This window comes from Trachypithecus francoisi, unplaced genomic scaffold, assembly GCF_009764315.1.
Source record: "Trachypithecus francoisi isolate TF-2019V2 unplaced genomic scaffold, Tfra_2.0 Lachesis_group1, whole genome shotgun sequence".
Classification (NCBI taxonomy): Eukaryota; Metazoa; Chordata; class Mammalia; order Primates; family Cercopithecidae; genus Trachypithecus; species Trachypithecus francoisi.
In genome coordinates this window covers 41,509,789-41,524,950 of record NW_022681454.1, presented here as the reverse complement: position 1 = coordinate 41,524,950, position 15,162 = coordinate 41,509,789, and the positions used below count along the sequence as shown (strand labels likewise).

General features: G+C 39.1%; 1 protein-coding gene across 22 annotated transcripts in view; it reads right to left on the bottom strand.

The window, feature by feature from the left end:
- The window catches only part of LIMCH1 (LIM and calponin homology domains 1), a 342,237-nt gene that overhangs the window by 81,820 nt on the left and 245,255 nt on the right, over nt 1-15,162 (bottom strand). For all 22 annotated transcript variants that reach the window (XM_033214074.1, XM_033214076.1, XM_033214081.1 and 19 more), the window contains 2 exons: nt 13,089-13,199; nt 5,494-5,689 (listed from right to left, as the gene is read on the bottom strand). In XM_033214074.1, the coding sequence (XP_033069965.1) occupies nt 5,494-5,689; nt 13,089-13,199 (307 nt within the window). The remainder of the gene's footprint in view (nt 1-5,493; nt 5,690-13,088; nt 13,200-15,162) is intronic.

Sequence of the window (15,162 nt, the reverse complement as noted above, 5' to 3'; positions counted from 1 at the left end):
TACTCCACTGTGGGAAAAGAAGGAAAAAAATCAGGGAAAAAACCCAACAAGGGCAAAATTACAAAATACAGACATAAGCCTAACTGTATCTGAGAATTACAATTAGCAACACATCTGCAATAGGATTATATGCCTCCCGAGATTCTGCTACTCTCAAAAGAAGAAAACAGAAATTAACCAATGAAGTTTTCATTGAGCCCCTGCTGCATGTCTTACACTATGCTAGATACTCCAGCAAATAAAAATTATGAAGCATTTTGTCTTTGAGGCATCTTTAACCAACCCATAACATACCTAGAGAACTTAAGTTATAATCAAGAAGCACAGATGTAGAAGAACAACAGAAACTCAGAAAAGTGATCAATTTGGATTATACCAAGGGTTTGGCTTCCAGGAAATGGTTCAAGTTGTTCCTCTACATGGGAGCTCTTCCTGGTTCCCACAGCTGGAGGCAATCTGTTCCTCCTGTGAACCCTATAACCCCATGATCTTGTCTTTTCTTCTGGCACATTACACTTTCTACCTTGTACTTTGAGAATAAGGGCTTTATAGTTTTTGTAGTTATTATGCCATTGCCTTTGTACACAGTGGGCATCCTTAGATTATCTGATGAATAAATGAGTTGGTTTGGCTTAGACTGTTTTAGACAACACAAAGGAATTCAACGTTCCCAACATTGGCCACTTGTTGGACAAAAGCCCCAATAATTATACTGTATTCTTGTTTGCTGAGTCTCATCTTATTAGATTTCTGGGATCTATTAGAATGAAGCCATCATTCCAACAAACACTACCATGTAAGTAGCCACTGTTTCAATGCTGGTTGAAAACAATTAATCAATGAGAGCATTATAAGATTATTCAACTATGTTGGTAACAAATAAAATATATACCTATTTACCCTTAAGAAAAGAGCCTTAAACTAAGAGCTAGGAGATGTGGCAGCCTGGCAGAGAAGGTTGGTGTTAAGTCAGAGCCACTTCCTTTTGAGTTCTGCGGGTCATTAGCCATGAGACTTTACATATGTTACATCAGCATTTTAAGCCTCAGTTTCCCAATTTATAAAACAAGAATAATAATATACCTGCTTCATAGCTGTTGGAAGAACCAGATACATATAAAACTATTGGTACAGTGCTTGGGGCAGAATAAGTGCTTAATAAATGCTGGCTACGCTTTATGTCATAATAGTTCTGGATCTGTTAGAAATGAGCTGGGGCTCCTAGGGTTGTCTCTAACACACTTGACTGTCTTTTTCTGTAAAACAGGAATAAAATGATTTGCCCTGGAGGTTAAATGATATAATGGCTTTTAAAAGACTGTAAAAGTTAAAGGCATTGACCATAAACAAGTTGTTCATTGTTGCAGATGAAATATTCAGTTTATGAATTATTCATGCCACATGCTTTCAGTCCTCCTTCTGAAGTTTTGACCATTTCACTATTTATTAGTACAGTATTTGACTCATAATTTAGCTCCTTTCCACCCGGTCTTTAAACAAGAAGATCTGTCTCAGATCTGTCTCAGAATCATAATGAAATGTTTAGAGCTCCCTGTGAATTGCTTTACAAACAAATAAGACTACCTTACCTTGCTAAACTTTTGAATTTGTTTCCCCATTTGATACTATCCCCATTTTATAAAGGTGGGAACAGAGGCTCAGGGATACTGTAGGAACCTCTGCTGCAGGGCTGATTAGTGACAGTTGTGAAACTCTACTTTCTGTTCTCTTGACTTCCAAAGTTCTTTCCTCTGTGACACACCTGTCTTGGGAAAATGTCCTCTGATAAAAGTGTCCTGACTACAAGAAGTGCTGCACTTTGTTGAACAAATAAAGCAAATGATTCTTCAATCAACTATGAAAGCTTAGTGATGGATTAGAGTTACCTCAGGTCCCTCAATTCTAAAATCCTATAATCTATGAATCCAATTTGTGTATAGTATCTATACACACACATATATAGATACACATACCTATTTATATTATCTATAATATACTGAGTGAAAGTCTCCAAATATGTTGTCTAACAACATAAGCAAATAATTTTTTCCCACAATTATTCTTTGGTGAATGTCTAGGACACTTCAAGAAATGTTAGCCTTGCAAATGCTCCAGGACAGAGTAGCTCAGTTGAAAGAAGTATAGGTTTACGGATTTAGAGGCGAGGGTCTAAAATTTCAGCTCTACCATCTACTAGCTGTGTGACCCTGGGACACTTAAATCTTCTATACTTCAGGGTCCTCATGGGATACATGGAGGTGATAATACAAGTAATCACATGTTGTCACAAGAATTAAATGAGATGACATAAAGCACCTAGGAGGTGGCTGGCCCAGTATACCCTTGGGAAGTGTCAGAGTCTTCTTATCTAAGGCTGACACCTCAAAAGTTTTGACTTCACTTCTCCTGTGAACATGGAAATTTACTAAGGTGGCTTCTCCATTTATGTCCATAGTTAGGAGAATGTAATCTAGCATGAGATGATGATGTTGGTTTTTTTTTTTTTTTTTTTTTTTTTGAGACGGAGTTTTGAGTTTCGCTCTTGTTATCCAGGCTGGAGCGTAATGGCGTGATCTTGGCTCACTACCTCCCAGGTTCAAGTGATTCTCCTGTCTCAGCCTCCTGAGTAGCTGGAATTACAGGCGGCCACCACCATGCACAGCTAACTTTTTGTGTTTTTAGTAGAGATGGAGTTTCACCATGTTGGCCAGGCTGGCCTTGAACTCCTGACCTCAGGTGATCCGCTCACCTCAACCTCCTGAAGTGCTGGGATTACAGTCGTGAGCCACTGCGCTAGGCCAGTGATTTTTTTTTTTTTTTAATCCAAGTCTGATTCTTCCTTTCCATGAGTCCACACTTCTCTCTCAGTTACTGGAGGTTTTTTTTTTTTTTTTTTTTTTTTTAAACGTATCTTTGCCATACACACCCCCAACCCTTCGCTTTTTAATCTTCCTCTAGCACTTTGATTTCTCTCATTACTTGTTTCCTTTCCTCAGCACATCTTTGATATGAAACATTAGACTGTTTACTTAACCTAATGCATCATATTTACAAAATATGTTCTTAATTTTGAAAACATCTGGGTAGAGGGTTTTGTTATTTCCTCCTCAATGAAGCCCATTGAGTGGACTCATAAGAGATGCTATTAATGCTGGGGGAGAAATTGGGCACCTGTCTGGCAAGACAGATTTGTTGAATCAACCCTGGGATCTACGGCATCCTACCAGGTAGCTCTGTGTCCAAACCACAGAATCATGATGCCTCTCATGAGTATGGCCCTTGATTATCTTTATTGAATGGATTAATGGGAATGGATAATAATAAAATGAAAGATGTCTATATTGGCCAACACAGAGTTGAAGAATTTCATGGTAAGATATTCCCCAACTGATTGTGAGTCCTAGGAAATAAATTCTCAAGATTTAAAAAAACAAGTTTTTTTCAAATTTGGAAGTGTTTATTAGGACCAGCAATCTTCTTAATTAGCATCATTTAAAAACATACTATAAACTCTTATGAAATCCAACATCTATTTGGTTAAAATTATACTACATTTTAAACGGCAGATTAAGAAATGTGTTGTTTTTCTTTAAGAATCTCATTAGGTCTTGATTAGTTTACAAGACCATAAGCCTTAAGGTATCGGGTTGATTGGTAAAATCTGTGTATAAGAAGCTCTTTCATGGATGGTGTTTTGTGAAGCTCTAATTTCATGTTTTTTGGATGGAGAAAACATTCATAAAAACACTCTAGCTTATCAATTTTAATTGCTGCAAACTACATTGTACTTCACACATATTAGTATATTATTAGTAATCATCCTTCAAGATGTGATTCGTTTAAACTTTGAACACCCCAAAGCCGGTAATGATAAATGATCTACCTTACCAGTTAAGAAAAAAACGGGATGAAGAAAATGCAATAACTTAAAACAACTAATCAAAATAATACAGATGAAATCATTTGTTTGGTTAAGGTATGTTTCGGAAAAGTAAATCTACTCTTTGGTTATGTTAAAGCTCACTTAGATCGTGAATTTGGTATTTAACTTCTAATAGTGTGGGGGGCACTTAAGATGACATATAACATTTTAGAAATGCTTTGCAAGAGGTTCACAATGCATCCTGGAATTCTTTAGGAGTCACATACTCTGTGGCCCCAAGGTTAAACTATTTGCTGGAAAGTTTAAGTCCTAAACAAAAGCATTAGTTGCAGTCATTCCAGAATAAAACATCTATTAGGCAAAGAGAAAGAAGTGTGGGTAAATTAAGCTTAAGAGCATAGATTTTGCATTCACACTTCTTAAAGCTAACATTGTTATACTTCTTTCTGACAGTGATTTTTTTGTAACTTGTAAATGTTGAGATGATTACTTAACTTCTCAAAGGCTCATCAGTGAAGTAAGAATAAGTAGTGTCTCACAGCTCTGTGGGAGTGTTGACTGAGATGCTGAGTGAGTATCTTTAAAATCTCAGCTGAGGACTAAATGAGATACTGTGTACCAAGGAATTAACTTAGATCCTGGACACATTAGTCAAGTATTTTCGTAACAGAATTTTATAGCTAGAAGGGATCTTTTAGCTACAAAATATAATTCTGATCTCAGAGTAGGCTTAAGATATATTAGCTAGATATAGTAGCATCAACCAAGCAATACATTAAAAAAGGAAACAATTTAAAAATTCCCCACCAGCCCTCATGATTTTCTGCAAGTTTATATATGTAGAATATGTAGAACCAAACCATCTTTCCTTCTAAAAGTACAAAGGTACAAGATAAGTAAGAGAAACAGCTTCTGAAAAATAGGCATTATGTTTATATCAAGTTACATGATTACACATTTTTGTAAAGAAAAATGATCATTTCTTCCAAGTGATATAAAACCCACAGGGTTTAAATCAATCCCAGCTTCAGAACAAGCAGGCAGCCTGGGTTGTCCACTATACATTAACGGCCACCTGCATCGTGCTAGCTATACCAGTCAGGTATCATAAGCATCAAACAGATTGCCAAAAACCATACCAATTAAAGTTGCACAATCCCAGGCTTCAGAACTTTGCAAAGTGTGTGCAGTTCATTTCCAGTTTACTGGAAGTTGATCCATTTTCACTTATATAGTGTGGTACTCACTCAAACATTTCCCTTCCTCATGCCCAGAGTATATAAACCTCCAACACACTTTATGAGCTAATGGTCTGCACAGTGTCTTGATTCACTGAGACCAAGGGAGGAATGATGTAACACATTTTCCAATAGAAGATATGCTCACTGAGGCAGTGCTCAAATAAACTCCTGGCAAAGCCAACCAAAATTCTAAGGACCATGAAAAACAACATTCAAAGACTTCTTTTTCTGCCAGTTTATAGAATTACTAAGTTCCAGCAAGGTGAATATGGAGCCTGCTTTCCCAGTGCCCATCCCTCTGCCAGCCGCAGTGCAGCCCCTGCAAATGTTTAATTCCAAGATGGACAGTTTATTAAGATTCCAACCTACCATCGCTGCTTCCCCTGAGGACTACATCTGGTGAAGGCGTCTGCCGAGAGCGGGAGCCAAAGGAATCCAGGCTGTCGAAGGAATCATCTCTGCCATGGCGAGGAGGAGAGAGGGAGTCGCTGCGCTCGGAATCCCAGCAGTCGATGTAGCCACTGTCTCGGATACTGCGTTTAGGACTCTCAATGTCATCAGTCTCCTGTTCAAAAAGAAGATGAAAGGGTTACAGACATAACTCTAGCTTACACTATCAGGAAGATGGGTCTCCAGTGGTCTCCAAAAAAACCCCTGCATATCACATCAGAATGGAAAGGTTGTGGCAACCAGTTACAGGATCAATCATCATTGAAAAGTCATCACTCTGTTCCTCGAGCCTCCTTTGCTGCAAATTTCCCAATCAGAAAATCACGCACAATATTTTTTTTTAATCCCCAAATAACTCATACTCCCTAGGTTTAAAAAAAAAAAAAAAAAGTAGAGAAAGAATTAGAAGAAAGGATCACAAAGTTTGGATTCACAGCAGTACAATGATAGTCCAAAACAAAAACAAAAAACCAAAACCTTAACCTTGACTTGTCTTTCGGAATCCATAACTGCATGTCTGTCCTGGGAATGAGGCCCTAGTTTAGCTGTACAACTTTTGCTCCTGTTTATGCTATCTGGCAAATACAGGCAGCATTTGTCTTTGCTGCAGAATCAGTTGTGTAAAATCTTGGAGCAGCACGCATTCATCTCCTGCTACCTTGAAGGGAAATTCCTGCTCTGAAAGGGAGCTGTCTTTCTGAGGCAAAAAGTTAAAAAAAAAAAAAAAAAAGCAATGAAAAATATGCAAAACGCTTTTCCTGATGCCTCAGAAGAATCCAGGCATGCTCGCTCTCGGCCAGCTCTTGGCGCTGGGGGAGCTGAAAGCACTTGTGGCTGACCCACATGTTCAGAGCAGGGAGAACAATGGCTGTCTTTGACAGCCTGTGATTATAAATTCTTTCCAGCACAAGCAGCACATACTAAAACACTGAAACTCCAGCAGAAGAAAGGTCAGTCAAAGCCATCCTCACCCTCGTATTATAATAAAAGCCTTGTTCCCGCCAGTGTCTTAGCATTAATTACAATAGTCCAGGCTGACTAAAACAAAAATAACTCTGGTCACTCAAAGATAAACCTCAATTTAATATCGTCCAGACTGTCGCTTAAAATTAGGACTGTGGATAACACTGGCAGAGAGGCATGTTCTCATCCGCAAAGACTGGAATGCCACACTGCAGATTTCCTGGGATGCTCGCGAAAGTCCCCTCCGCATTCCCAATAGAAAGGAAAAATAAATATTCTTCATGTTAGCAGTTTTGGAAACTGGTCTAAACTGTCTAGGATGCCCACGGGAGCCCATGCCTTTGCAGGAAGTGCCTTTGCTGGCTGCTTCTATCAATTATATCCAGAGCCTCTGACATACTCCGCAGCAGGAGGCCCTTTGGGGGGGACAGAGTGGCTGTAATTTACAAGACACACACAGCTTTGCATCAAGAGAAAGGGAGTGGACAAGAGGACAAGGGCAGGACTGAGAGGAGCACCCTGCAGCCTCCAGACTGAGGACTGATTAATGCCCTGAAGAATAGGTTGTCAAATGGCCTGGGTGAGTAGAGCCAGCATGACCTTCCAGAGGAAGGCAGAAATTCCAGTTATGGAAATTAAGGTAGCTTACTCTTAGGTCAAAAGTTAACCAGAACTTGAACAAAAGCCAGGCCTGACTAGCTGGAAAAGGAAGAACTCATGACTCACTGAAAATTATAGACCCAAATTGGATATGGTTTCATATTTAATTTCTTTGGAAATGCAAGTAATCATCTTGGATTATTTACCTACTGAGAATAGGCCAAGTGGCTAAAAAACAAAGGTCACTTTTATTGAACACTTATTACGTGCCTGTGGCTATACTTGATGCTTTTTGCATGTTATGTTATTTAATCCTCACAACCATTCATCCTACAACATGGTTAGCATTATCCCTATTTTACAGAAGACAAAAATAAGAATCAGAGAGGTTAAGTAACTTGACTGAGATCACATAGTTAGTGGCAAAGCTGTGATTCCAACCCAAAACTCTGTCTCCAAATCCCAAATGGTATACCTGAAAATATTTGATCATCTTCGATACAGTTACAGTTCCAGCATCAGCATCTTCTCTACTACTAGACACTTACTGCCTCCTTATTCTGTAGATGATGCTAACCTGGATTATGTTCCTCAGCTAAACGCTATTATGACTAGATTGCAAAACTATAAATACAGTTGTGTGTTGCTGAATGACAGGGATATGTCATTAGGAGATTTCACCATTGTGCAAACATCATAGTGTGTACTCACGCAAACCTAAATGGCCAATCCTACTACACACCTAGGTTATATGTACAGCTCATTGTTCCTATGCTGCAAAGCTGTACAGCATGTGACTGTACTGAATACTGTAGGTAACTGCAACACAATGGTATTTGCGCATCCACACATATCTAAACATAGAAAACAAACAGTAAAAATGTGCTACAGATTGAGTCTCATTATCCAAATGCTTGGGACCAAAACTGTTCAGGATTTCTGACTTTTTTTGGATTTGGAAATATCTGCATTACACTTACCAGTTCAGCATCATCCCAAACCTGAAAATCCAAAATCCAAAAATGTTCCAGTGAGCACTTTCTTTCAGAGTCATGTCTTTGCTCAAAAGTTTTGGATTTTGGAGCATTTCAGATTTCAGATTAGGGATACTCAACCTGATTTTAATTTTCTAGGACCACTGTATATATGCTGTCTACTGTTGACAGAAACGTTATATGGAGCACGATTAGTGCAAAAGAGAGGGAGTTTAGGGTAATGGTTAAGAGAATGGTCTCCGAATCCTGACTGGCTGGGTTTAAATATTGGCTCTATCCCTTGCCAGCTGTGTGACCTTAGGCAAGTTATTTAATTTCTCCAGACCTCAGTTTTCTCATCTGTAAAATGGGACTAATAATAACGACTATCTCATAGAGTTGCTGGGAGGGTTAAATGTGTTCATACATGGAAAGTATTCAGAAAAATGCCTATTACAGAAGAAGTGCTCTGAAAGTGTTAGCTATAGTTACAATTAGTACAATTTATTCTCTCAAATAGGTAAATTTCAATATATACAAATCATAAAACACTTATAAATGTAGCTAAGGACACAACTTTCCACACATCCTGATACTCCTCTATCTCTTTTTTCATTTATATCCCATGTCTAGATGTCTTGAGCCTAATTTCCCATCAGGGAAGGCAGACACTCAGGGAGCCAGACCGCTGGTCACATCTGGAAATGACACAACTACAAGCTCCTTGGCGCAGCCATTATACAACTAGGGTTTCAAGAAAATAATATCAGAAAGGCTCCCCACAGGCCCAAATGTCTTCCCCACCCTCACCCTACAAACCACAGGAGAAGAAAGGAGAACGTCGACATGCCTCTTGGAGCGTTAGCTGCTTTCTCACAGCTAGTTATGGGAAGGAAAAACAGAAAGGCTGTTATATTCATGGCTGTGTAGAAAGCCAAGAATCAAACCTTGGACCAAGTGCAAGAGCTGGGAGCTGAATGGCATGGCCAGTTGAAACAGTGAAAACCAGGCCACCCATGGCTGTCCTTGGCCAAGCTCGTCCCTAGGAAGCTCAGGGTGAAGTGACAGGCTGGCTCTTCAGCCAGAAATAAAAATAAGGATATCAGCTAGATGGGCAATTCTATTGGTTCCCATCAAGTCACCATATCTCATTTTCTGGTCACTTAAAGTGAAGCTTCTGAGGGCGAGTAGAAGATATAAACCAACAGAGACTAGCATATCTACATTCTCCTTTCTTGGGCTCTAATTAACATTGTTTCTGCTTTTCATCTAGAATCTCAGTCCCTTGTGCTAACTGCTACTGAGTTATTCTAGTCAAAGTATATTAATGAAGGGGTGAGAATTACTAGCATCATGAAATTTTGGGATTATTTTACTCATCTTCTTCCTGTCCCCCTTTCTCAGACATAACAAGAACCAGCTAGGATTGGTGGATGACTTAACCATTTCTGAGAAACTCCAGATGCCTCTCTTTTACCGCTCAACATTTTTCTGCTCCCTTTGTGATTTGTAAGGTGGCTCACTCTGATCTAGAGGGCTTTAGGGTTCTACTTTTCCAGCCTGCTCAGCCACTCTCCACCCACCATCCTCTGGTTGTGGAAGCTGTTCATTCCACAAATATCTACTGAGCATCTTCTGCGTGACAGGCACTGTTCTAATCCAAAACATTCCAGAAAGTCAACAAATACCCTGTCCTCATGGGCCTTAAGTTCCAGTAGAGAAGACAAAAAATACGCAGAAAGACACAAATGAATACTAAGTTGGATGATAAGTATCATGAAAAAAACATAAGGTGGGTTGAAGGACTAGAAATTGAGATGGCTGCTCTTTTAGGCAGAAATCTTGCATCTGCTTGCCCACCATGCTCCCTCCCCTTTTCCCTTTCTTCCTGTAATACCTCTCACCCGCTGAAACAGGAATAGCCTGGGCCAGTCATGGTATCACTTGCCCCTGATCACAGTGACTGCTTCAGGAATAAGGTCCACACAGGGTCAGGGTACATTACTAGGAATTTTACACTTGGGGCCAGGGGAAAGAATTCCCTTGCTTTTCTGGGCAAGGAGCTAGAAGCAAATAATTCCTGTTATAAGGGAATGTTTGCCTATAGGAAGAAAGAATGAGTTAAGGAGAGATAAGAGATGAGAGAAAGATCCTGAAATCTCTAGGGTCATCCTAGTCCCCATGGGTGTCTCTTCAATCTTAATATTCTTGTAGTAAATCCCTTCTGTTCAGCTGAAGTGCCACTTTCTTTGGAAGGACTTTTCCGACATATCCAGTCTCAGTGAAAGGCCACTGTCACTATGACTTCAGAGTTCCTAAAAAAAAAAATACAGCAATAGCAGCAATCTATGTATACCTACTACATGCCAGACTTTATGCCAAGGGCTCTACCTGGGTCACCTTTACTACAGAACTTAACAAGTTACACCCTATTGTATCATTTTTATGCACATTTCACCCAGTAGAAAAATGAATATAAACATTTGTGGATAATCTCCTTTGTGAAAGAAAAGAATTTATTCAGCCTGCATATGTGCAGAAGAGAATACAGTTGTCCCTCAATATCTGCTCTCCTAATAAAAATGCCTACAGTTTTTAGCTGAAATAAAGTCTACTTTTCCCAAGTCTTTGCTTGCAGCTAGGTATGGGTGCATGACCAAGTTCAAGTCTGTAAGATGTAAGTATGTGTGTAGTGTGTAATTTCCCAGAGGTGTGTTTAAAGGGAGAGTATGGAATCTTCTCCCCACCATTCCTCCTTTCTCTTGGCTGAATGTGGATGTGATGGTTAAAGCCTGAAGAGGCATCTTGGATAAGCAGGGGAAGAGCCATGGGTTGAAAATGTTGGTACAAAAAGACAAAGAAGCTTGGGCCTTCCGTTGGTGAAAAGACATGGAACCCCACATCAGCCCTGAACTGCTCATGTCCACGTCTCGTTTAAGTGAATTAGAAATAGTTATCTTATTTTATCTGTTGTTTTGAGGCTTTTGCGTTTCCCAGCTGAACCCGATCCTAACTGACAAAATGAGATTATATATATTACCTATAAAACTAGTACTTCCAGGTGCTTGGATAGACCAGTGAAGTTCAAGTCATTTTCTCTCTAGATGGAGATATGGCAGTATCATGGCTGGCCATTTTTGCTAAGAGTCATGTATCCTGGGATACTACTTACTCCACCATGTCCTGTGATGTTATCTACATTCAACATAAAGGGTAACAGCTGTTAACAACAGGTCATTTTACAGCAGTTGAAGCAACTAACTGTAGAAAGAGAAGCTAGGAGAGCTGAAGAAACCAATAGCTTCTCATATTCTACAGGCGCTGGACTAGTAGTAAGAAATGTCAATCATGAGAATAAATCAGATTCCAATAGAATCTAGCAGGGGAACTGTGAGACAGAGCTTGATGACCCATCTATTATTATTCAAGTCCAAATTTAATATAAAAACAATAAACATTTAGACTCTCAAATCCAGACTGGACGTTAGATGAGAAATTAAAGGGCAAATAAGAGGTGAGACTGAGAAGCAATGAGTTGTGCTTCATTGTGTACGTGTGTTTATTTTATTTTTAAAGGAATTCAGCTTAAAATACTTTGTGTATGTGCGTTACGACCAATATGAAAGCTTTGTCCATTTATAAATATATGAGCCATACTGGCCTTAGCCAAATGTGAAGAACTATCAGGACTATTAGCTTTAATTTAAGGAAAGGAAAATAAATGTTTAGAAAATTGGAACCAATTCTTGCTTTCAGTATTAAAAGAAAAATTGCAAGGAACTGAATGTTTCTAGTTCATTTATTTTGCATGCTAGAGAAATGAGGACGAGTAAGGCCTCAATTATTTGTCCTCTACTGTGGACTTTATCCAAAATGCCTGGAGGGGGCGGGTGTGGTGGCTCACACTTGTAATCTCAGCACTTTGGGAGGCCAAGGTGGGTGGATTACCTGAGGTCAGGAGTTCAAGACCAGCCTGACCAACATGGTGAAACCCTGTCTCCACTAAAAATACAAAAATTAGCCAGGCTTAGTGGGAGCTGCCTGTAATCCCAGCTACTTGGGAGGCTGAGGCAGGAGAATCACTTGAATCTGGCAGGCGGACGTTGCCGTGAGCCGAGATTGCGCCACTGCACTCCGGGCTGGGTGACAGCAAGACTCCATCTCAAAAAAATAAAAAAATAGAAAAAGTGCATGGAAGTCTATTATAAATAAGCCTTACCTGCTCACTAAGGCGGGTTGGGAGGGCCTCTCTTGGGTAATACTATGTACTAGCCATTTGTATGAGTTACATATATTGCTGGACCTTCACATGAAACATTCAGGCAAGTACACATGAAACATCCAACTGTTTCCTTGACAAATCCCTACCTTAGGTCAGTCTTTTCTATACTCAAAGAAACAAATGAAGCTTTTAACAATGTATGAAATGTTTTCCAAATTCCTATGTCATTCAAAAACAGTGACCATAACATGCACATGCTAGAGGAGAATGCATTTAAGGTATCCCGGCTTGTCCAGAGTGTATGCCAAGGTAAGAGCTTGGCTCTCGTTACCTCACCCACACCAAGGCCCCAGTGTTTGGTAAGCAAAACGTCCTTTAGGACAAAAGTGCAGAGCGAGTCTTCATTTTTGCATAATACTGCATTGTTTAATTCAAGCATTATTTCCCCAAGAAAACAAGCACTGAGCTTCTTGGCATACAAAGGCATATACTGACAGACTGAATTTGCTCTTTTGGAATTAAAAAGTTGGATGGAGCTCAGAGCTCCTGTTCTGTGAAGGGTATGAAAGTGCAGGTAGGTGTGAGATGTGTGAGGCAGAGATGTCATTAGTAAGACAAATGATCATTTCCTTGAGTGCCTATCTTTGGCCCATACCATTCCACAACCCAGTAGTCCAGTAATCTTAAAAACAAGCAAATGTGTAGCTTTCCCACCTTGTTTACCGCTCAGGGATAAAGAAGAAAAGCCAAGTTACCTTTCGCATCTGAGTCAACAATCCTTCAAACTCCTTCAGGTTCAGTGTCGTTCCGCTGTAGGATGTGCAGCTATTCGCTGCTTTTCCCAGCCAGTAAATGGTAACTAATACCTGTGGAACAAAACGCACAAGAGCAGATTTTTCCCTCAAGAATGACATTGAAACTAAGGAGTCAATAATGCACCACTAACAGGAAGGCAGGAAGGAAAGAGTTGATTTACACTGATTTTAAAAAACCACCACCCATGAGGTATTCATTAAATGTAAAATCACTTTTAATAAGAACCCAATGCCATGTCAGTCAACACAAACATGGTTCAGTAGTTAAAACGACTCCAATGTTAGGAAAAGTTAGGTTGTAAGGAAATGATCTCTAAGTCAGCAAGAAGGAAAAATTAATCCACCAACACTATTTTTATGTAGTGAAAGTTTCACAATTAGGCAGCAAAATTTTTCAAAAATGCTTTGGAATCTTTATCCAGAGAAGCAATGAAAGAGACTGTCAATTCCTTTTGAGAAAGGTGCTTTTGAAGGCTCATAATTTCTACTTGTGGGCACAGAGGTTCTGCTAAGGTCAATGGCAAAAAAAATCCCAAACAAGTGATAAAGGTTAATTAGCGTTTCCAAGCACAGGATCAACATAATTCTACTAATAAAAGTAGGAGGAAAGCAGTGTCATGAAGAATGTGATCTGCAGATACCTAGCTTTGGGGTATAGTTAGATTCCCATTAATCTGAGATGGGAAATTTTGAGCCTTGACAAGGCTTGCTACCAATTAAACCACCTTGGATATTTAAGAATGTCTATGAGTATTCAACGGTCTGAAGCTACAGTCCCAAGTTACTTTTGTTTCGTATTTCTGAAGAAACTGTCCACAAAAGCAAATCCTCCTCACGTTCACTTCCCATGAAACCCAGCAGAGTCAGCTGAAGATGAGCTCCTTCACACTGAATTACAGGGAACTGAGGCCCATGTAGAAGCTAAGAGGAGTATTTTCTCTTCACATTCTGTCTTATTGCTTCAGCCAGGTTGGGAAGTACTTATTGTGCCTCCTTCTACTTGGTAGGCCAGAAAATGCTTTGGACAACATGATATAGTTACATGAATCAGCTGGCGACAGACCCAAAATATGGTTATGCGCACTGATGCTAAGAGGTGATTCCGTTTTCTACCTCTGTGGGAAAATTTTACTTCATGAGCCCCTCAAAACTTCCAGAACATCTTTTTGAACTGATTGCTTACAAATAAATTTCCGGAGATTCAAATGTCAGGACATTAACTAGGACCGTAAAATAACTAACGTGTGCTGAGAGTATGTGGCTATCTTAAAAGGTAAAATGGGGGAATGGAAAAAACACTGTGTTGTGTTTTAGGTTAAAGGTTTTCTGATTTGTTTAAAATTTTATGATGAAAAATGGCATATACCTCTAGTTTTACAGAGGAGGAAAAAGAAGATAAGAAAGAAAATGTCAATCAAATATAATAGCACCTGGGGAGATTTTTTTAAAAAGAGATTTCAGCCAATTTTAAAATTTTAGAGGCAGAATGTAACTTCTTTCATTCCTCAATCTAAACTGAAAATAAAACAGCACTAACATACTTGCCTTTTGAAAATAAGATCTACAAAAAGTTCATTTTGGCAAGTACTAATAAAAATGCAAAAGATTAAAAGGAGAACAAAATACACAGAGTATAGACTCATGGCAGTCAACACTATTGATATTATGCAGATCTTACCCTACAACAATTTGCCAAACTGCTTAATTTAATAATCCCATCTGTGCCTACAAATGGAAAGGGGCTAATGTTAGTATTGAGCCTGATCGTTTTGTGTTTAAGAAACTGAATCATAAACAGAGCATAAACAGAGCACAAGCTTTCACTTGTTTATTTCTGGATTGAGCACTTATCTAAAATAAAGAGAACCACCACCACCCCAGCCCAACACATACACAATTTACTATTTTTATTTCTATCATGGTCATTAATTATTCTATGAAATACATATACTTCTTTCTAAGGACTTTTTCTGGCAAGGCATATGAGAAGCATTGAATTTAGCTAAACTTTACA